Source organism: Molothrus ater, chromosome 1 (genome assembly GCF_012460135.2).
Source record: "Molothrus ater isolate BHLD 08-10-18 breed brown headed cowbird chromosome 1, BPBGC_Mater_1.1, whole genome shotgun sequence".
In the NCBI taxonomy this organism is placed as follows: domain Eukaryota; kingdom Metazoa; phylum Chordata; class Aves; order Passeriformes; family Icteridae; genus Molothrus; species Molothrus ater.
The window spans coordinates 131714590-131737873 of NC_050478.2; the positions used below are offsets into that span (position 1 = coordinate 131714590).

General features: G+C 40.6%; 1 protein-coding gene across 4 annotated transcripts; it reads right to left on the bottom strand.

Moving 5' to 3' along the window:
* Positions 1–472: 472 nt before the first annotated feature.
* PLEKHF2 (pleckstrin homology and FYVE domain containing 2) lies at positions 473–20979 on the bottom strand. 4 transcript variants are annotated; one of them, XM_036378911.1, is made up of 3 exons: positions 20895–20930; positions 20041–20092; positions 473–3698 (listed from the first exon to the last, which is right to left on the bottom strand). In XM_036378911.1, exon 3 carries the CDS (start codon positions 3682–3684, stop codon positions 2935–2937), a length of 750 nt encoding a protein of 249 aa, XP_036234804.1. In that variant the 5' UTR covers positions 3685–3698; positions 20041–20092; positions 20895–20930; the 3' UTR covers positions 473–2934. The 4 variants fall into 4 exon arrangements, with proteins under 4 accessions (XP_036234804.1, XP_036234805.1, XP_036234803.1 ...); XM_036378912.1 differs by lacking the exon at positions 20895–20930 and adding an exon at positions 20492–20570; XM_036378910.1 differs by lacking the exon at positions 20041–20092 and having other exon boundaries at positions 20895–20979.
* Positions 20980–23284: the final 2305 nt, after the last annotated feature.

Sequence of the window (23284 nt, forward strand, 5' to 3'; positions counted from 1 at the left end):
GCAGGGCCCCCAGCCTCTTCCAGTGACTGGAACTGTCAGTTCCAGCAACCAACACCAGTCCAACAAAGCCTAACCTTTGCAATGTGCTTGGTCATACTTCTTTTAAATCATTCCTTAAGTGCATAACTGGCATCTAAATCCAAAACCACACTTATTTCAAAATTAGTCCTAAAACTCCTGCAGGTTTATGCTCCCAGTGTATTAGTATCTCCTGACAGTGAAAACACCTGCTGCTAAACTACATGTCAATATAAAAACCAGCTGCCCTATTTTCTCTCACCTTTGAAGGTCAACAGTTAAGGAAAATTAAACACAGACTTGAAGCTATACCATGTATTTGTAAATAAAATAACTTGACAGAACAAGATTACAAAGTATGAAATGAGCCCTTTCAGAATGTTTTAACTACAAGAGAAGTCAATGTTCAGTCCATTTTGTAAAGTTTTAAACAAATATCACTGAGGAATAGGAATATTTCCATAAAACACCTTTTTTAATGCTTTTTTAAAAAGCTTGGACCATATACAACAATTTCAGGTGAAAAATTCCACACACACGCATTGGTTTGGTTACAGCTTCAGGGGTCAGTGCAGCACAGTGCAAATTTCATTCACAGATAAAAAGATATATGAAGTAGGTACAGGTACATTCTCAAAATACAGGATGTGATCTAACTCTGAGAAACCCTTTTCCCACCACCAAAGGGTGCTGAAAAGTAAAACATATGGAAACCAAGGGGAAAGTACACAAGGAGATGGGACTCTTTAATAAGACAAGTTAATATTTGACAGCTTAAGAAAGAGGAAACAATTGGATAAGGAAGAAAACAATTGTTAGTCATTGGAAGGTATGTACGAGGGATGTTTGGACTTTGATTCCATAGAAAAACTGAAGCTAGCAAGTCTCCACTCCTAAAATAGAAATACCAAAAGATACAAAACGTAAGCACTATTAACACAAAGTGCCTTCTCAGAACAGCCCATTTTCCCTGCTGCAGGGTCCCCACTCTCTCATCTTTCAAGGAAAAAGTATATGCAACTCTTTATTTCCACCAGCCTTTCAATATATACAACCTGGCAATTTTACAGAATCTTCCTGGTCCCAAGTCTGTATCAAAGTGTATTTCCCTTTGTGTATTTATTTCCAAGTAGAACAAATACTCCTCAGTGCTTCTAAAGAAAGCCTTATTTTGAGAAATTGTCTAAGCTAAAAATACTGATGCAATTTTCACCTGAAGCAATGTCTTGCAAAGTATGAGTGTAGAGTGCCTCTCTATAGATGCTAAGTGCACCTTTAGCTAACAGAAATCTCATGGAGGGATATGGCTCTGAAGTACTCTGCTAAATTTTATAAAAAAATATGACTGACACTTTCAGCATACAGAATGGGAGACTAGTGCAACATGCAGCATTGACTGTTTATTCAATAAATACTTAACCCAATTATTGCCAACCAAGGCAAACAGTGCAGAAATTGTCATGTACAGATACAAAGCTTTAACATTTTTTTTGTATAAAGTCAGCCACTACTATATCCATACAACTATTTCAAAGAGGTTTTTCTGCTTCAAAATTGAGGTTATCATTATAAAAATACAGAAACATATATTTGGGGGTTTAACATGTCTTTGCAAGTGTAAATTCTGCATTTATATGGGAACACGACACTTCTGTATTCAAGAAATTAAAGTGAACACTATGATAGAGACATTTTCTGCACTGACAATTTCATGATAGTCCTTAAATACATCTCTCTTGGTCCTGGGTATACATTTAAAATGAACTTGCATCTCACATTTATCCTGAGGTCAGCTGTGTAAAAAGGAAAGCCAGTTTTACAAGGATACTTGCAGGCTTCTTGTTCAAAATATGAGGTTATTTTTAAACAAGCCAATAAAACTCCTGGGGGAAAGAAAAAACCCAGTACTCTCACCAGTGTTTTAAGAAAAAAACTTGTGACATCTTTGGGAATTACTTCCAAAAATATGTAGGCTAGCACACCCAAATGCTGTATCACCCAACTAAAATTTCAGTATGCATTTGCCAAATTTGAAACTTAGAAACTGTTCTGAAACCAAGTATATAAATCCCCATGAAGAATCTCCCTAAGTTTCTCATCTCAAGATCCCAACCTACAACAGAACTTCTGCAAGGAGAAAGCTGCTGAGTCCTGTGGGAATCTGCAGAGTCTTCAGGCCTGCCTGCACAGGTGAGGACATAACATTTGGGTGTCCATCATCCAACATGGGGTACAGTTATGACCTTGTCAAAGCTCCACTTTGAACACAGCAGTTATTTTCAATAGCACCAACAATCTCTCAGATACCAGCATTTAGGCAAATACAGACATAAAATAGGTTTGTTTCTTCCTAGATCAGCACAATTGGTACAAGGCACTGCTTGGCATAGGAAGTCATAAGTAACAGCAAAAAAATAGTTCCCAAGTTTTGTGACATTTAGGTTTGTGCACTGGATGACTTTGTAATTAATTATATACCATGGCTAGAAAAATAAGACAGTCTACAGGATTAACAAAAACATCACCATCCCGTGCATGCTTAGTTTTCCTCCCTAGTTCTGAAAAAAAAATCCCACATAACATATCAATGTGAAACATTAGAAAGTATGGGTGGTTAAATTAAGAAAGCACATTTCATTCTCCAATCTTCCACAAAAGTCTAACCCAGACACAACTCAAGTAAACGAAGTTGGAAAATATTCTAATAACATTTGCATCAGTCTATCCCTGCAGAGAGAAAAAAAACAACTTTTGTCTAGAGAATTCATAGATTGAGGCACATTGCAGTTGAAGATATTCAGGCATATTTCATGGCTAGAACAGGATTTCTCTGAGGAACCTCACTACAGACTTCCCCAAAAGCAGCTCCGTATGGTTTGAAACACAACTTGCAACACATGGAAAAACATTTGGTCCTTAATCGCTACTGTCTTCATCATCATCATCATCAGATACATCATTTAAAGATGACTTAGGTGACTGGCTGTAGGAGTCTGACCTAGTGGACTGACAAGCAGTCATCTCCCCTGTAGACAGAAGATCGTAGCAGAAGTCGCAGATTCTCACTGGCTTGGAAGACTGGCTGGGGAGCAGGAACCTCTTTTCCGAGCAGGGCCCGCACACGACGAAGCCGCACTTGCGGCAGTGGTGCCGGCGGTTGACGGGCGTGAACTTGGCTTTCTGGCAGCGCATGCACACCGTGGCTTCCGAGTCCGGCACCCACACGGCCGCGTGTTCATTGCTGGGGGTCTTCCCGCTTTTGGAAAGCAAATCGGAAACACATTTATTTATGTGGTTCATCCACTCCGACTTCTCTGTAGCAGTGGCTGCATAAACCGCAAAAGACTTGGTTGGTGTCTTGATAAGCCACCCATTCCGTAAGTCTCCCTCATCCTGGATGGAATCAATAGTGACGTTCTCCAGTGGGATTATGTGCTGTTTGTTGTATTTCTTCTTCTGGATGACAATGTTACCATAAACAAGAATGTCGTTGAACAGGAAAAACTGCCTTGCTTTGGGCTTCTTCCTACAGAGTTTTGTTAGGACTCCCTCTCCAATCAGAACACGGCCAGGAATAGTCAGGGGTTGACCAGCTGCTCCAAAGCAGTTTTCCACGATACTTATTCTTCTAGTATTTGCCTCGCTGTTTGCCAAACGATCCACCATCTTTCACAAGTATCCTAAAATCAGAAAAAAAAGTTTGTTATTACAAGAGGACCGAATTCAACAGCAAGCAGCCTTCCCCAAGGAAGGTACCAACCCCGCATTTCTTAAAATATCTAACAGGACCTGCTGGCTGAGAGGCATTGACTTGGGTTAGATTTAAATAAGTATTAACACCTAAGAATTTTTAGCAACCGATTAGTCTTTTTTCCAAAAGCAAAAATGTTCTATGCAGATGACAGCTATCTTTATCACACAGACAGCACCTACAGCACTGCATTTGGAAGCCTCCAGCAACAAACCAGTTCCTCTTTAGTAAGGCTACTGCACCCTGGTTTAATGCTCATATTTCTCTTTATATCCTCCTGCACCTTCTCCAGATGGCAACAGGAAGTTTCATCCATCATTTCAAATTCTAATGCTACAAAAACATCAAGTTAACTGAGCAGCCTGGAGACCCACATTAGTTTTAACACAACAAACAAATTATATAATTGCTGTTCACATAGGAAACCACACTCCCCAAACTAGCTCACTACTGCTAATTTTTTCCAGTATGCAAACCTTAAATCATGAGCCAAAACCATGAATCTACCTGCTGGAAACATTTTGTACAGGCCATAGCTTGCACCCCCCACTACCTCTGCTTTCATGGCAAACTCTTGAGCCAGGAACAGGGTGTGAGTCACGGCTGGTGGCTCATCACCTGCTTTCTGCTGCCTTCATTTTGCAGGAGTCCCACAGTCTCCTCACCTACATGAGCCACATCTGCATCCATCACATTCAGGCAACCCAGAGGATAAGCCACACAGCTCACAATTGCTCCTGAGAAAGACTAAGTGACCTGCACCAGCTCAAAGTTTAAAAAAGATTACTTATAATTTTAGGAAGTCCTAATGAACTGTATGGTCCCATTACAGATTAAAGCCCCACCTTGTTGTTCCCCAAGCAGCAAGTAAGATTTTTTTTCTTGTGTGAGATAGCTAAGGCATCCAACAGGGAACTAAAATTAAGAAGTCACTACAGTGATTCATACCTTGGCAAACCACTCTTTAGCCTCTTTTGCTCTAGAATTTCCCAGGCAGAAGTCCGGCAAAGGCAAATCCTGCCAACCTGATCCAGATCTGCTCCCTTCAAACCCCTTGTGAGCACAGCCATGAACCTGAACTGTTGTGCTTGATGGAGCAGTGAGACATCTGGCAGAGGCAAGTGCTATGGACAGACTTTCTCAGCACACAGAAGATGCTACCCCATGCCTCGCACAGGGCTGATGCTCACAACACCCCTTACTACAGCCACAGCTTTGGACGGTGAAAAGAGCAGAGCAGCAAACACTCCAGTGCCTTCTACCTGTGCTTCACAACATGATCCCAGGTTGGGAAGTGCTCTACATCACCTACTTTTTCGTTAATCTGCACTGCCTGCCATCAATACAGCATCAGCCTACAACTGAGAGGAAACTGCGCTGAGACACAGCTCAGCTCAGACTCCATCGCTCTGCTACAACCTGATGCTGGCAATCTTCCTCCTAGGAATCAAAGCACAGATACTTCCTTACAAAATAGGGATGAAACATCTCACCAGGCCTCATCTAAATAAATATGTTACCTGTGATCACACACATTTTAAGTTACTGCTCTGAAAGTGTAATTAGTTTCACACTGAAGTAGTTTGACAAGTGAGCTTGCACAGATATAACTACCTTTTTTAAGCTCTGCACACATTATCTTGTATCGAAGTCTGACATTCAAGACAGAAGAACCTCTAAAAGTTATTTCTCAGCACTGTTTTTGAATTTTCTTTACATGCCTCATAGCATTAGCACAATACATGAGTATTGTGTTAACTGGTTTTATGGTTAGGATAAAGCCACCAAATACAAAACAATTTTAAACTGCAGAAGGTGAAGACAAAATACAAACTGCCAAGTAAAAAGTAGTAAGAAGGGAATGGAAAAGAAACTAGGAGCTTTTTTATGTGTACTTGCTGCTGTCCTAAGTTCCAAAAATCAAATTCAGGTGCCTGAATGCTGAAGTCCAGAATCTGGAACAACAGTTAATTTCCATTAACTGCCAAACAACCATTCCCATTTAACCATGTAAGAGAAATCAACAGCCTTTGCAAACACCAAAACTGAACCAACAGCCCTTCAAACTTAAAAAGCATGGCCTCAGTCACAGGGTCAGTCTAAGGTTATTTAGTAATCCCATGCTCTCCATGAAGTGGAAAAGGATATCAGTCATCAGAATGCAAAGCAGACAGCCCAGAAAATACATTTTTCTGCAGGTACAAATCAACATGCATCACTTATGAACTTACACTTTTATACAAATTATCTGCAAGTTACAGCAAGTTACATGCTTTTGGTAGTCTGCAGGGGGGAACACTACTGCCAGCCCACCCCCACAAACACAACCATATTGAAGGGTTTCAGTGAAGCAAGCTCTCGGTGTGAAGTCACAGCCACCTGTAGGAAGCAGTTGCTGCTCCACAGCTCCACCTCAGCCACTGCACTCCCCGCCAATAAACTGCAAACTCAGTTCAAGGCCACTGCAAATCTTTCAAAATACAAGTCACTGGGAGAAGAAACAAGGAAGAAAAAACTAAAGGTTTTAATTAACTGTTCCCTAGGACAATTTAAGAGAAAACAACTCCAACCAGGAACGTCTAATAATCATCATGGCTTGAAATCAAGAGACACGACTCCAGAACGTCTGCCTAAGACTATTCTGAGCTTGTTGTGAAAATAATCACTAACTGGACCTTAAACAACAATCCTGGGAAAGTTAAAGACTATTATGAAAGACAAGATAAACTGCATCTCTTCTAGATTGAAACTTTTTTCTGTGATGGATAAACATTCCCACCTGCCAGCCTCAAGCCTGTAAATGCCAGAGACTGCTACTGCCAATTCCACCTTTCCAAGGCAATAATTGTATTTTCCCACACTAACAGATTGGACCTTTTAGAATAAGCATTCAGATATTTTTCTCTTGAGTTTTTTAAAGAACTAAAAATTAAAAAACCATCTGAAATCCTATGCACACTAATGCTCATACTCCTTCACTAGCCTTTTCTAAGAAAGGAAGTAAGTTCAGAAATGGAGGGGAAACTATCCAAAATACATCCTGATTACAAATAATCATGAAATTTGACAAAAATAGAAATACAAGAGAAGATATCCCTAACTAACAAGAGCTAAAGTTACAAGAAGTGCACCTCTTGCTCTCATGAGCACACTGACCAAGAGATTTAAATTAAATACTGTTTGGACACACAAAGGAAGTTTTAACCCCAAGATGTCACAGTCCAAAAACAAAGTTATCAATTACCAGTCTTTAAAAATTTCAATCTTATCCTAAAGAATATTCAGATCTATTGTAAGAGATAGCAGATCATCATGCCCTGGAACTGGGTGGCAATATCCTTCTCTCTTCCAGTTAAACTTTATTCTGAAGTTTCTACTGTTGGCCACCATGAGAAACAGATACTGCAATACTACCCTGAAGATGCAGGATGTCAAGACCTGATCAAACAAAGCGATTCCTGATTAATGGCAAATTGCTGAAAACGTACCCAAATCCTTCCTCAAGCAAATGAGGAATAAACCAGAACTACAGGCTTTGAAATAAAAGGTCAGACAGCTCCACTTAAGGGGAGAGTGTCTTACAGTTTAGTAAGACACTTATATAGTCTCAGTTTATGGATGCTGTGAAATTCATTCACACTTCTATCATATGTGACTGATTTCACACTTCTGGCACACAAACTCCTAAAAGTCCTGAGGCCCTCATGCAAGGTGGACTCCATTTGTGACGGACTGCTGGTCCTCACAGCCATCAGATTCATGTGCTGTGTTCAGATGGCAGCACAATACTAGCTGCTAGTCAAAACATTTAAAAACCTGCCCCCAAACAAACCAAAAGAACACAAACAGATCACTTTGTAAGAAAACTAGCTACGAAGAGCTACTTCCTAAGCAGGGTTTAGCAGCCATTTCAAATAAAAAAATCTTAACTCACAAAATGCTGCGATACCTTCAGTTTGTCCCTCTCACACACACACTCTTAGTACCCTTCACGATGAAAATGCTGGGCAAAGGCTTTCATTTCCATGGCATAATATGCTATATAAAGGTGACAAAATACTCATGACACAGAAAGCCCCAACTCTTCTACAACATAAAGAATTGGTTTTGACATTTAAATTATATCCACTTTATTTAAAAGAAGCTTCTAGAGAAAGAACAATTCTGATATCAAGCTCTTGCTCCTCCATTTCAGTCTAATTTTACACTTGTATCCTGTTGGTGATAACAACCACCTTCAATGTGATCAAACAACAGACATCACTGAAATTTTTGAAGAACTAACAAGTTATCCCCTTACCTAAAACACAATCCATGCTGAGGAAGTCACACACTTACTACAGTTATTAACACTCCAAACTACTGCATCAGGAAAATAATTCTATTAGGGCTGCTGTGCACTGAAAAGTCACTTTCTACATAATTTTTTCTTTCTGCCACTGTATCCTGGAGACCAAACCAATGCTCTCCCAGGACTCAATGCTTCTACAGGTCTTATTTAAAATAGAATGTTTATTTCATATGCTAGCTCTGCTTGTGGCAGTGACCGGGCTAAACTGCACAGAATTGCTGCAGCTGAGGACAGACATAAGGAGTCAACCAAAAAGAATGCGATCCTGGCTGACATAGTTACACCCAATTCACTACCAGTACATTAGCACTGTAGCAGTTAGCATTAGCACCATAAGCAGAACCACAAGTAACAAAGGTGCTGGAGGGGAGAAATGAGATGAAAAAGCTGTTATGGCACAGTGAGGCAGGCTGCATGCAGCTCAGCACAAAACATTTCCTCATCCCAGCTCAGTGCATACTACCATCAGCAGCACTCCCTTCAGGCTGTAGGACAGGCACAGAGGGTGCACAGGAGAGAGACACAACCCAAATCCCAAGTTTCTTCAGCAAGACAGCAGAACTGGCAGTGTTCCATTACTTCTGGCTTGAGCAAGAACAAATCAAGTCCAGTGTACAGTCCCTGCTAACAATTGTTAATTAATAAGCATCTAATTTTTAGTATTATTTTTCTTCAACACTCCTTCAAGGGAGAAAAATATTACTGACCTTGTCATAATTGTCAGTTAATCTATCATCATCTTTGCAATTAGCTATTAGGCTGCTAACAACTACATTTATCACATTGCATTAATACAAACCAGGCAGTCTGTATTTCTCAGAGTATGGTATCAGGACACAGGCAGTTTATCCATTCCTATGAATACTCATAGTTAAGGTGACAGCTTTAAAGAAAAACAGCTTATTTAAGCTGCTGCAAAAAGCACAAGAGTTCAGAACTGATCACAAAGTGGTCCATCCAGTCCTAAAGCTGCAGCAGGATCCTGGATGGTTCAAAGCCAGATTCAGTAACACAAGTCCAATAAAAAAGTGTCACTAACCACACCATCAGAATGGCCAAGTGAGATCTAGATATGGGTGCACTGAAGCAAATCTAGGGAATAGAAAAGAGTCAGAAATGGAGGAGAACAAAAAAAAAAAAAAAAGGCAGAAACAGCAGATCTAAATCAAAGCACGTCATACCTTGCCACGCAATAACATGTAAATAATTATCCAGTTGTCATAGAGAGCCTTCTTCCCACACCTGCACAAACAACACCAGGAACTCTGCTACACCACATACATTCAAATTAACCATCCTTCTTACCTAAAGGTAACATACATGCTTCATTAAAGTTTCTAAGTCTTTTAATAGCAGGCAAAAGTTACAGGTTTTATCATGCTTGACTCCACAACTTGAAGGTTCTGAATAAAACAAATTTCAAACAGAAATTCATTGTACTTCATTATACTTAAATCACACAAATGAAATATATATGAAAGGTACAGAAGAGGGTAATTTTTTTTGCAAGACAGAAACAAGTAAATTGTATACCAAAGACAGACAAGAACTATCTGCAGACCAGGTATCTAATGTGCATTAAATGACTGGTTTGTAAGAGGACTCATTATTTGGAAAATAGATTCACAGAGGAAAACATCACTCTTCCTAAAAAGAGTTCATCAGGCAGAATCAGTCATTCAGTTTTATGGAAGTATTTTAGTAACAAGTTTAAAGTAATTATTATATATTAAAACATCAAACTCCTACAATTTTCCTCTTGCACTTTACCTACGCAAGGAAGACAGACTAATTTGAGTTACAGCTGCATAAACACCAAAAATTAAGTTACCCAGAACCCTCATACATCCCTCACTTAAAGCTCTGTCTGACACAGTAGTATCACTAGATTTTGTGGACAAACTTCCAACTATACAGGCATCTCAGTACTGTTATACAGTATGGTGACCTCCATCAATATTATATATATTGCTCTTAAGAGCAACATTTGACATTTTGCACTACTGCCAAGTAAAACACAAGTGTAAATTTCTGAAGTACAACCTGTTTAAGGAAACTTGTCCATGCTTAACATGCTGAAAATAGCTTTAGTGTGGAAAATCGCTGAACTAGAAACACATACAGCAGATCTGATACAAGTAAGAAGACAAATCAACATGTTTGAAATCTTACTTCAGCCTCACTAGTTACACCTCCTACCCTGCATCCTTCAGTACTTCCAGAGAAGGCTGATATTGACTCTTGTCCTGGCTGGCAAAATTACATTTTCTATGGACTTAGATCTCATCAGCTGTAATCAGGATCCAAGCATTCAAAGGTGGCACAAGCCACCTTTACAGTCCTTGACAGGTAGGGCCAATAACAACAGCTGGATTAAACATAATATAGAAAAAGACATTTAATTAAACTTTATTTCTATAATTTAGCATGTAAAATAAAATACTGAGGAAATTAAGTGTTAAGTATCCATCAACCTATTTTTTAATTTCTTAGTATTTCATTCAATTATCTACAGTTATTTAAATACATTTGTAACAATTAACTGATGGCTATTTTAGTGTTAATTATATATTTGCATTATTCACCACTTGCTTTTTATTAAATAGTAAAAAGACCAATTTGAGCATAAAGTTAAGTGAAATAAAAAAAATTCACCCACAAAAATATTATGTTGATAGGAGATATGGGTATGACAAATGTTTTCTAAAGGTCTTATCACTGCTAAAAACTGACACGACAGCAACAACTAAATGCCTGTCCTGTGCTGGAGCTAGGTGGATGTTATTTAAAACATAAGACAACAACTCTCACTTCAAGAGAAATACAGCCTTGTAACAAGCAGTTCTCTTAATGATTCTCTTCAAAAAGTGTTCCCCAAACTGCTGTATTTAACAAACAGTCTTGCTATCATTACCATAACCAGCTGGTAAGGATATAGAGGACAGCCCCAATAATATATCAAAGATGTATCAAGTGCAACAAAAAGCTTCATCCCACTACTGAAAAGAAAGAAAACCAGAGATACTAAAGAGACTTTATCAAGGTGCAGATGATAGCAGGAAATGAGGCAATAAGATCCCTCTGAACTTCAGCATAGTCTTTATCCAGATAATCACTTTTGACTGACCTGGTTAATACTGCAGTGTTCAGAAAGCTACTGATAGTGGGACAGAAACTTTGACTTGATTTACAGACCAAAAAAACCCTTTTCCTTACAGCAATGTAAGCATTGAATCTTCAAACCATTTCCCACACCCTTAGTAAATAATGGTATTTAATAAAGGCAAAAAAGCTGCAAGATAAAACACTAGAAAAGATGATGGCAACACCAAGGCTGCTTCAGATTCCAGATGCAGAGATGCTTGCAACATTTTATTCTGAACACTATAAAGAAAGTGTAAGCAGCAATCAGTAGCACACTGGCAGGAAAGAGGGTGTTACTGTGGATCTCTCCCAAGTCCCATTTTATGATTCTCATGATTTTTAGGATTTTCTATATGAATGCATTTTTTCTTCCCCCCATGAAGACACATCTTCCTGCATTGTGCAAGCCTGTGGAGCAATGGCTGCAGTGTGGGGAAACACAGATTAGCTAACTCACCCCCTTACTGGTATATCCAGTATGACCCAGCAATCTTAACCCTTCATTTGTCTCAACCTGCTGGCCAGTGCTGTGGCATCAACCACAGAAACCAGGCCGGAAATATGTTAACAGCAACCACATCACTTCATACTGTAATGTGCAGCCTGCGAACACTCTGCCTTGACAAAACTTTAAAAACCTTCAGATTATTTCTGAGTCCAGCATATAGTCATGTCCAACTACATCATGGAAGTCATAAAAGCAAATCCATGCATTTGTCTGGTTAGATGTCATTATAAACCTATAATTACTATAATGAACCATATGACAGTTCATACAAACTATAATTAACTGTTTTGTTTTTAACTTCTGCACGTGACTGTCACAAACCAAATCCTTCTAAAATTCTTCTTGAAAGCACAGTGTAGATATTCTTGTTTTAACTGGCTGACATCTTATAGTTTAGTAATTCTTTCTACAAATTACAGTTAATTTTTGTATATTCTAATTTCCATCTTACAAGCAAGACTGTTCTTTCCCTTTAATTCAGCAGTTGTGTAATAATTGCTCATATAATGTAAATAATTCTAAATGTATAACAACTAAAACCTCACTTTATTATCAAACCTGCACAGCAGGTGCATTGCTTTTCAAGTTTGCATTATCCAAAGGAGTTAGGAAGTCCCGAGTTAAGATTGCCTAGAAAGGCCAATTCTATCTTCAGGACAGAGATCATTTCTAGGGAGATCTTTCAAGATGTATGACCTTATATCCCCTAACCCACTCAGAAGCTCAATTGGGTACAGAAAGCTATCCTTAGCAGAAGACTATTTATTTTGCCAAGCAGCATATGTATTAGCACAGTAAGAGCAGAGCTGTTTTACTATGCAGGCTACTCTGCTGAACAATCACCACACTCCTTGAGCTGCTGTATACAGGCAAAACCATCCAAGTTCTGCACCTCAGCTCCTCACAAGGTTTGGTATTTAACACCATAAACCTCAGCTGGAAATAGAACACCGACTTAACCTGCTTGTAAACAGAAAGTCCAACTCCCACATCCAGAAGGGTTATAATTCTAAGTAATCATAGAGGAGACACAAAGAAAAGAAAGGCATGCGGAAGAGGGCCGTCCCACCAGACACGTCTGGCCTGTTTTAAACCTGCCCTGCATGAAGGATCAGAGGAACCACCTTGGCCATAAGGCCACGTGCAGGAATAGCAGCAGCCCTGCTCCAAGCAAGAAACATGTGGCACCCATGAAAGAAACAGAGAAATCCAGAATTAGCAAGTTCAAAGCTGCTCCCACTATCTTCTGCTCGGGGAAAACATGAAAGATGGAAATGCAAGCAGTACTAAAGGGTTTGTGCCACAGGGAAGTACATGATCAGGAGGCTTCAGTGCACTCCTAGACCAATTGGAAGGGGTTGTATTTCCCTCCTGTCCCCCTGCAGCACCAGAAGTCATCCCTGAATGCCTCTTAGGAGAGAAGATACCTCATTGCAGAAGTCCAGGAGGAAAATTCTTGTAAGTGGCCCAACTTTTTAATGAAGTCAGCTGCTTATTACCACTGTCAGGCTTCTATTTACAATAAACCATGGTAGCTGGTACTGTTTTTGTCTTCTGGTGTGATAGAGACAGAGCTGCTGCTGGGAAGAAACATTTAATTCTTCATCCCCCACCTGGCAGTCAGGGGTTGGAGCAAACAGAGCAGCTATCTAAACTAACTTCTGTGTCCTTACCCATCTCTTGATAAGCTGAGCATTTCCCAAGCACCTACACAGGCTTGTATGGCTTTGAGCAGCACTTTGGGAGCTGAGGTGCTGCCACATTTAGATGAGAAAATTCTTAACACTGTTCAAGATGTGAAAGAGAAGGTTGCCAGCATGAGCATGTGAAATAGCTGGAATTAAAGGAATTATTTAAAAAGCAACCAACCAAAAATATACACAAAAAACCCCACAAACAACACAAACAAACAAAAACAACAACAAAAAAACACAGCACACAGCCAAAAACCCTGAAAGCTTGAATTCTGCAGAGATGAACAGGCAGGCCTGATCCACCATGAACAGTGCTCAACTTTGACAAACTTGTCTCTCAAAGCACAAAAAGCTAGATCTAGGCAACTACAGGCACAGCAAATACTTGCAGCTGTCAGCATACTAAAACAGGGATAAGTAAAAAGGTTGATATTTTGTATATCTAAAAATTATGTATTAATAAACTACATAACACAAGCATGCCCTTTAAAACTAATTTACAAACAACTGACTAAAAACGTCCAGTATTCAGATCAAGTTTTTGTTGTCATGGGAAAACCCCTCAGTATTTTGACTTGCCATCTGCAGGTATTTAAGAGCACTATCAGTGGTTTAGTTTAACTTCTGGTGCTAGCAAACTGCATCTTTCATTTTAACCAAAGCACTGGGGACATACACCAGAGTACAGTTTCAAAACCAATTTCCACAGACCTGAAGTTTAAAAAAGCTGAAGTTTTCCACAGTTCTAAGTAGATAAAAGACATCAGAGGAAACATAGCCAACAGATCAACACTTTAAATGTGCCTGTGCAGAGGAGAGCAGCCTGGGATCCTGCTCCACCTCAAGAAGCTCCAGGAGACACAAACCCCATCTGCTGAGTCGGTGCCTAAGAGATCACTTGACCAGGCAGCGATACCAAACACTGGGATGTATTTTTCTGTTTACAATTAAACGTTTCCCTACTCCAACTGTTTAGCTGTTTGGAGAGCCTCTCCCACAAAATGTTACTCTCCAGTTTGGCAGCAGGGACAGGGACTCGCCCCTCCCTTGCAGGCTGCCTGGACAGGCGCCGGGTGTGCCCCTCCCATCCGATACACGGCTTTGCAAGGAACAGCTGAACTGTGAGAGCCCCCTTCGACAGCACCGGGCCACACTCCTGGACGAGCAAATGACTTGACAGACATACACACTTAACATTAAATGGACATTGGGTGAGAGGCATTAAAAAAAAAAACCCCAGCCAAAAGGACCTGACCAATTTCTGAGCAAGCTAGAGCCTGCTTCAGCTTTGTCAACCCAGCGTAACAAAGAGAACCCACTGCATCAACATTTTAAGTTTTAGAAAAGACCTATTTAAATGCTTTTGAGGAGGGGACACAGCATCATTAGTATAGAAAAACACAGATGCAGCTGTTCTACAAGAACTACTGCCAAATCCATCTTGCAAGCAATTTTGCAAAACCAGATTGGCTGTGTGGTTTGTTGTTGTTGTTGTGGATTATTACAGCACACACGGAGATAACTTGTTAATGGCTACCCAGACCTCTCAGTCAATGTGAAAAAGAGGATTTGGTTTCCAGTGACTGAAATAAATTGCATTTTTCAGCATGCTTCTTGCAGCAACTTTAACTGACAAGTGTAGAACATTCACAGAAAGATCTCTATGCATCTGTAAGACACAAGTATACATTAAAAATAGCACCTCCTGGATCTCAGGGCACCTGCTTGTTTCAGCACCTGAGAGCTACCAGACCAGCTACATGTTCCAAAGACCTTCATCAAGTACACAGAATTTACTTTTCCTTTTTTTTTTTTCCCCACAAATGCAAACCTGCATTTTCCCACAAATGCAGCCTGTTCAGTGGCTCATGTATTTTTATTATGCACAGGTACTTAAGACAGTGTTAAAAAAAAAAGCGTTCTGTTTTAAGTTTTCTTCATTTCATTTTTATTACCATTATGAGAGAAGTTACTGACTTCACTAACAGTAACTAACTTCACTAACAAGGACTAGAGGACAGGTAATAATTCACAGCATGACCAAACTAGAGAGAACTACCAAGTAGTCAGAGCCTGATGAGAGCCATTAATTTTCTACAAAGTACTACAACACAAAAGGACTTTCACTTTTAGCAAGCCATGTTTTAAAAGAGAGCAAAGTTTTCCCATGGAGTCTCACAATTTACAAACACAGCAGCATAACATAATTGCTATTTCATTTTTATTATATCAGTTTTTTTCACCTGCATGTGTTCTTTGAATCCTGTTATAGGAAAAGAAGCTATGCAACAAAGAGGTTTCTTTTATCAGCTCAGTAATTTTAAGCATTTCCACAAAACTAAACAAGACAAGCCAAGTAACAAAACTCAACCTTCTCCTCTCTAAGCAGATGCAACCACCTCAAATTTCTCCTGCTCCTGACCCACCTAAGCTAAGAAATTTCTACTTTGAGGGGTAACCCTAATAATATATCATACTGCAGAAATACTTTCAGGAGGCCAGGCAGCTGATTGCTGACCTAACAGGATCAGACATAACACTGCTGGAGCACATTTTCAATATTATAGTAAGAAAAACAGAATATATAGACATACTGAACTCTTTCAAATTCTTCACTCCTTAATTAAAAAAAGATCCAAGTAACTTCTACCACTAGTTCATCAGCAAGAATGGACTAAGGACAAGTATGACTGGTTGCAGGGAATCCTTTCCCTACTATTTAAAACCACTGAAACAAGTTGCCCAAATTTGTACCAAAAATGGCTCATACCCCAGTAACCATGTGCAGGGCTGGCATCAGGAGATCCCAGAGATGCAGGCAGCCAAAACACAGCTTAGGGCTTGGAATCAAACTACATGCGATTTTCAGAAAGCTTGACAACACTGAAGTGCTGCAATCACAGACCTGTCACTGCTGATCCCTAGCAGTATTTAAAATATCTTTATCCAGCATTATTTAAAAACACATAAGCCAATATGGCAAGGGTTGAATTCTCTTTCTGAGCAAGGGACATAAGACCTTTCTTACATCAAATCCTGCTACCTGGTGACACATGGATGAGTGATTAAGGTCTAGAAAACTGACATCTGACAGCTATTAATAAAAGCCAAAAGGAAAGCTATAGCAATGATACCATAAATAAAATTTGTCACTCTTCAATGCAACTAGCTTTTCAAACATAACCTGTGTGTTAAAAGGGCAGTTCACTTGCCTCGATGCTGTTAACCTAGATCAGAGAGAGGGGTGGAAGGGGAACTAATCACTGTCACACACAGCTTTCAGCACAGAAGTACACTGAAAATCACTCTCAGAAGTTTTACATTACCAAGTATTGACAGCTAAGGCAGGAGAAATTTAAAGCAGAAGGAGAAGAGTAAAAACAAGGAGTTATTTCCTGAAAGAACCGTTTAATCACAGCAGCTTACTGTAGGTGATGGACTTCCTGGGAAATGCACTCACTGGCCCTTTTCCCTTTCACTGCTTGGCAGATGTGTTTGATTTATTAGTTATATGGAAAGCAACTGGAGTACAGACTATACAGAGGACAATTGGAAAACTGCACAGAAGTTTGCACTGAAGTTAACCCACACAAGGAAGATGCTGGCAACCTGAACAGCTGTGTGTATGGTACACTGTTAATTTGGTTAGCAAATTATGTGTACACTTTAGAAATGCAGATGTTAAAGAACATGCTGTAACTTTTCCTTTTTCAGAAGGCATATTAAGCACTTAAAAGCAAAACAGTTACCTCTAGATTATATGCTGGAGGCACAAGAAGCACTTAAAAAAAGCTAAAGCTGCTGATACAAAGATCCTATTTATCACTACTTAGCAGCCCCTGCGTCTGCTTGAATCAGTAAAATTTCTCAAGAGACTGCCTCTCAACACAGTAAATAACTGCTTGCACGTCATTACATTCATCCACATTCTTAAAACCTCCATTACATTGGGGATTGGAGGGCAGGCTGATGCAGCAACAACATTCCTGTATTGAAAATCCTTAACTTTCAACTGTTTTTTTTCTTCTTTTGGCATGTGCAGCAGGATTTTGGCACAGAATGACAAATGCCAAAATCCTGCCACATTACATACACAATACACTTAACACTGTTTTTTACTGTAGAAAAAATGATGCAAAGAGGAAAAAATAGAAAGTCACTCCCTTCCATTACATTTTTAACATCCTTAAATTATTTATGGTCACTAATAAGCTAAAAAAATCCCAACCAAATGAACAAAAAAAAAATCAAAATATGTTTTTGTCCAAAGAAGCAGTACTCTTACCAATGTATGCAACTGAAGTCAAAATGTGTGCATTTTTGACTGTGTAGCATTGAAGTGGCAGGCTGAAAAACAGGCAGTACATTCCTCTTCTAACACTTCTGCACAATAGTATTTATTTTCATAAAAGGAGAATCTTTGTCCTACAAGTCTCAATCAAGCCACTTCTCATGTGTACAGACTCATTTATTTCAACTGGACTACTCCTGCAACCCTGAATTTGCAGGACTCTACTTGCTGACATAATCCTACAGTTCACGACAACAATAAAATAATCTTTAGTAAACATATTCTACCATAGAGTAGTATTTCACCCCTCTCAACTATAAAAACAAGTCCTCCAATGAATCATGAAGACAAAAGTTATCCTACAATAGCAAACTTGGCACTTGCAGCATTAGGGAGAAAGTTTTAAATAAGTGTTTCTATTTCAGAAATCCATATTTGCCTGTATGTATTCTCTTTTGGAATATTATACTTTCATCCAAATACTGAATTAATTCATGAAAGTACTAAAATATACAAATATAAGCACGATCTATAACTTTTAAAAAAATCCAAAAATTAAATGGAAAAAGTAAGCTTGAATATTAATACAGCTTGAAATAAGTCACAAACATACCTTTACAATTTGAAGCTGTACAGAATAAAACTTCATCTCCTAGTACAAAATCAAGACTTCGTACTTCTTACCTATCATGATCTAAGAATTGTATTAGTTTTTGATACTGGGATTTCCTTACTTGACATCTCCCATTAATAGGTGCACTTTAGGAACAAAAACTGGCATGCCATTTTGTTTGCTAGGACACCACTTCCAACATACATTTTCAGAAAATCAGGTCTGCAAATACTAAAAAATTCAACTGCACCTTATCTATGGGCCATGCCTTGATGCAAAGCTTTCACTTAAACATCTCTAGCCCTCTTTGGTGAAGACAAGCCACTAAAAATGCTGTAAGTGTATGAAACCAGTGTTTGTACTCTGCCATAATTGCTCTCATGGGGCTTTTGGCAATGCTCTGTCATATCGTGCCTCACCTGAAATTGCAGTTCCACCTCTTTACTGCTCTGAAACTACCCTGCATCCACTAACCACAACAGCAAAACTTAGAACCTACTGTACCTTTTGAATATAGCAAACAGTTTGCCAATGGTAATTCTTGTAAACTAAAGGGCTTTAGGACACTATGGATAGATCCTTCTGTCACTCTGGGGACATGTCTAATTACTACAGTTAAAGCCCAGCCCTTGATTTAAGTGAGACAGGACAAAACTCTAGCTGAAAAATTATTTCATCACTGCATCTAATGAAAACTTGCTTTTCAGGTAAAAAGATGCTACTCTCTTTCTACAGAATACAACAAGAAAACTGAACCAGCTTCTCCAGCTAAAAATTTCTACACACCAGCTCTCATTTAGCATTTAAGGGACTTCCTCTATGCGGGCTTCTATGCAGAGCAAAACTCTGACATACCAAACGGCACACAGCTGATTTGCATTCAGAAGGAAGAATTTGGGACTCAGGGCACACAACACTTCACTTTCACTGTTGTTTTCAACAAAATTGGTGGCACTAAAACTCTTGGGAAAGTATTATTTAAGAAAGTGAGCTGATATAAAAGACATTTAACAACACTGGGATTCCTATTACCCACTGGAATTAGTCAACAGTATTTAGATTAGAGGCTAAAAGCAAGAGCACTGCCTTCCGAGCTAAAGAACCGATTCCATTCTGCATGCTGATGACTGCACACAAAGCAATTAATCTGCAGGATCTCAGTGCTGATTATACTGCTGTCTTTAAATAGTTCCTTCAGACAGGCATCCCTAAAATAATTCAATATACAAGTATCAGAATTTAAGATCTGAATATTTAAGTTCTCCTTATTTCAGGAGAGAAAGAGGAATTTGCAGTCTCAGTTCTGAAACAGATTCCTGTGTTGTGGGTCAGGTTTTAGAGTCACTTTGCCTACTGTATTAACCTCATCTGACCTTAAGCTGTTAGACACATTGAAGCTTCAGCTACAGTGTTTCTCAAATAAGCATCAACCCTTTCAGTAACTCTTAGCACAGCCTGAGGACAGCTTGAATTAGAACTTAATGATGCTTCTGGAAGCATTTGCATCAATTGAGCCAAAAGACAATCCTTGATCTCTGGTTAAGGATATAAAATGTCCTTTTGGTTATCAAAAGCCATTGTACTGATGCTTCACGTCAAAACTCGAGTTACAACTATTTCCCTTAGTAAGGACAAAGCCGATGCCAGGACGTGCTGCTCAGCAGACTCACCCATCGCTTTCTTGCCGTGATGAGCAGTTTTGCCATTTATAAACATCGGTGCCTACGAACATAAGTATTTCAAATGAGGCGAGAGGAAAAACATGCAGCTGTCTTTTCTCGAGCTACTTTCAGAAAACAGCCTATGAGCCATACGTATCTCTGGCAGACTAGTTACAGTCCCCTCAAAACAGGCGAATTTCATAGAGAAAAAAAAAAAAAGCACCTTATGCTCGCAGCCGCACGACTCGCGGTTCCGCTGTTTTTTTCACAACAGTACCAACACTTTTCGGGCGACTCGCTCCGAGAGCGACACGGAGTTTCACCGGGCAAGCGAAGGGTCGGGGGCAGCGCGGCCCCGCCAGCCCGCCGGGGCAGGAAGCGCCCTCGCCGCCCGCCCGCCTGTCCCGCCGCCTCAAGGCGTCTCGGCGGAGTCACGAGTCGAGGAGTTTCGGGCACTTACGTAACGCCGCGGGGCCGCCGCCGTTGTTGTTGTTTCTCCCCTTTCCCGAAGACGAAGTCGTTTCCGAGACCCTCGACTCCCTCAGTGCCCTGGGACAAGCCAGCGCCCGCCGCCGTCGCTTCCTTCCCCAGGTCCTGCCCTCCCCGCCGCCTCCCTCCCTCCCTGCCGGCGGGACGCGGCACTGGCCCAGCCCCGCGGCAGGACAGCGGAGCCCAGCGCCGCCTCCCACCGGGAGCTCCTTCCCCCCCCGGGCAGCCCCCGGTTCCCAACATGGCCGCGGGAGAGCGGCCGGAGTCCCGGCGGAGCAGGGCTCCACAAGGAAAGTTTCTCTCTCGCTCCCCAGCCGGCCCCGACCCAAGCCCATCCCCAGCCGCCCGGAACACGGCCGGACAGCACTACTCACCCGGTACAGCCCGCTCCGGCCACCGCCTGCCCTATTCGCCGCACGGCCGCGGTCATACACCCCGCGCCGGGGGACGGGCTCCGGGACACCGCCCGGCGGGGCGGGGCCGCCGCCATCTTGGGCGGGAAGGAGTAGCGCCTCAGCCGCGAGCCGCCTGCCCTCAGAGCCGCCCTGAGCGGGGAGGGCGGGCCGGGGGCGGCTCGGCCGATCACGACCCATGAGTGGCACCTCGTGGAAGAGGGATGCTCCAGGCAGGACAGCTGCCTCGTGAGGTTTTTTTAAAGAGATGTTCCTTGTGGACGATCGCGGGTTTGTGTTTGTGCCTGTGGCTCTAAGTGTACTCGCCCAGAGGTAATTTAGGATGGGCACGTTTTTGACCACCTCTCTCTACGCAGCAGATGGAAGGGAATTAGTAACGTGTCTCAGTCTGAAGAGTTGCTGGTCAGCCTGGAGAAACTATGGCAGAAGGGCTCCCACCAGAAACACTGTAAGCACAAGGAGCCCCTTCCATCTTCTGTGTCAGAATTTTTTGTGTGTACACATCGAGTCACCCAGAGCAGTATTTCCCAAATCTAGCCGGCTGCTCGGCAGCTCAGCTGATCCTCCAGGGTTTCCAGCCATTGATGGATGCATTCAGGGGGGAAGGGGGAGGGGGGAAGGTTCTGAAGAGTTTTGGAGCAAAGAGAGGTAAGAGGGTACAGCACCATTCACTTCGATGATGTTGCTCTAATCCAAAGTCTGCTCTGGAAAATGGCCCAATGGGCTTTTTTTTTTTTTTCCCTCAAAATTTCACTTATATGTAATATGGCAGTTTCATTTTTCAAATTTCACATTATTGAGCAATAATGTGGTTGGCTTTTCTGGGGATTAAAAATAGGTAGTGGGGCTTTCCAGTAGTAATCATGAAACTGCTGAACTTTCTGTGACTTCCAGCTGACTTTTCTATCCCAGCTCAAACAGGGACACAGATAGGCAAGACCCACATCACTGAGCTGTTTCTCCTCCTGTGGCAGAGGCACACAGGAAAGGGAGCAAGACATGGAGGTCTGAGCACCCTCCAGTATGACAATCTGGTCTTCCACTTCCCCCTCAAATCCATCCAGTGTGTCAGCCTGAGCTGTCATGTAATTACTCTTAATGCACTGATTTATATAAGGCGTGGTCCAAGCTGTTTAACATGAGTTTTTTGGAAACGGGTGCTTGTGGCTTAAGCCACAAATCTCAGATTGTGTGCAGCAGGGTATATTTGGCAGGTGCTCCATGTGTAAAGAATTCAGGCACAGCCAATATTTAAATTGGCCACAAGTGTCTTCATTTTGCGACTTCCAGTTGCAGAGAGATCTTCACACCAGAGGATCTTTTATGTATGGGCTGGGATGGTTCTTGTGAACCAAAAAGATCTCTTTGTGTTGTAAATTTCTGTAGATTTAACTTGTCCTCTAAATCAATTTTCTTGGCCTCAGAAGCAGCTTCATGGTTAATTAAATTTTCTTTCATGCTTACAAATAATTTTGTAACACCCAGCCGAGTTAAGATGCAGGAGAAAGCTGGATACAGGCAAAGTGAAGCAGTCCTAGTGTTTTCGCCTGCATGTCTGTGTTTTAAGTCTCACCATGAAGTGCAAACTGACATTGTTTTCTGAAAGGCTTGCAAAGTGTAACTAACAGCAGTGAGATGCTTTTTCTACCATATGTAGTCATGGAAAATCAGCACAAGACCTTAACTCGGGTTAAGAGAAGAATAAGTAACCTAAGTAATAAGTAACATAAGTAACAGGTTGTCTGAGGAAGGCTAGGAACTAAAAGTGACTTAATGTTATCATGCAAAGCAACTTCAGTGCTGTGAAAGCCTGCCATAATTTTTTCTGTTATCTTCCTATATTTTCAGAATTCTTTTTTTCCTACTGAATGGGATTTTTTTTACTCTATTTAGCAAAAGGGGAAAATAAATCTGAAAATGGTCTGTTTGCAAATCCTCAAACACTTCTTCCTAAGTATCTATAAAAAAGTAAACATTTGACCTAATTTTTAAATAGTTTTCAAAAACTTGGCTAAATGCCAGTAATTCTTGCTTTGTATTCACTATATGGAAATGTCATACAGATCATGCGTGTTGGTTTCAATGGTGTTTTTGTATTTATCTATCTTTGCTCTTATATGTCAGCTTTGTTAGTACTGCAGAAGCACTCTTGCAAAAAACTGGCTGTACAGAGAAGATGCATAGAAGGCAAAGGATGGGAGGTCATGGGGTGTTCTACTGGAAGAAGTAGACACTAATTTACTTTACTATTTCACATAGAGCAATTATTTATTTGTAATTTTAATTTAGCTGAAAAAAACTTCTTCCAAAACATAGTGTAATCTAAAGTGACATTTATTTTTGCTCTCTAT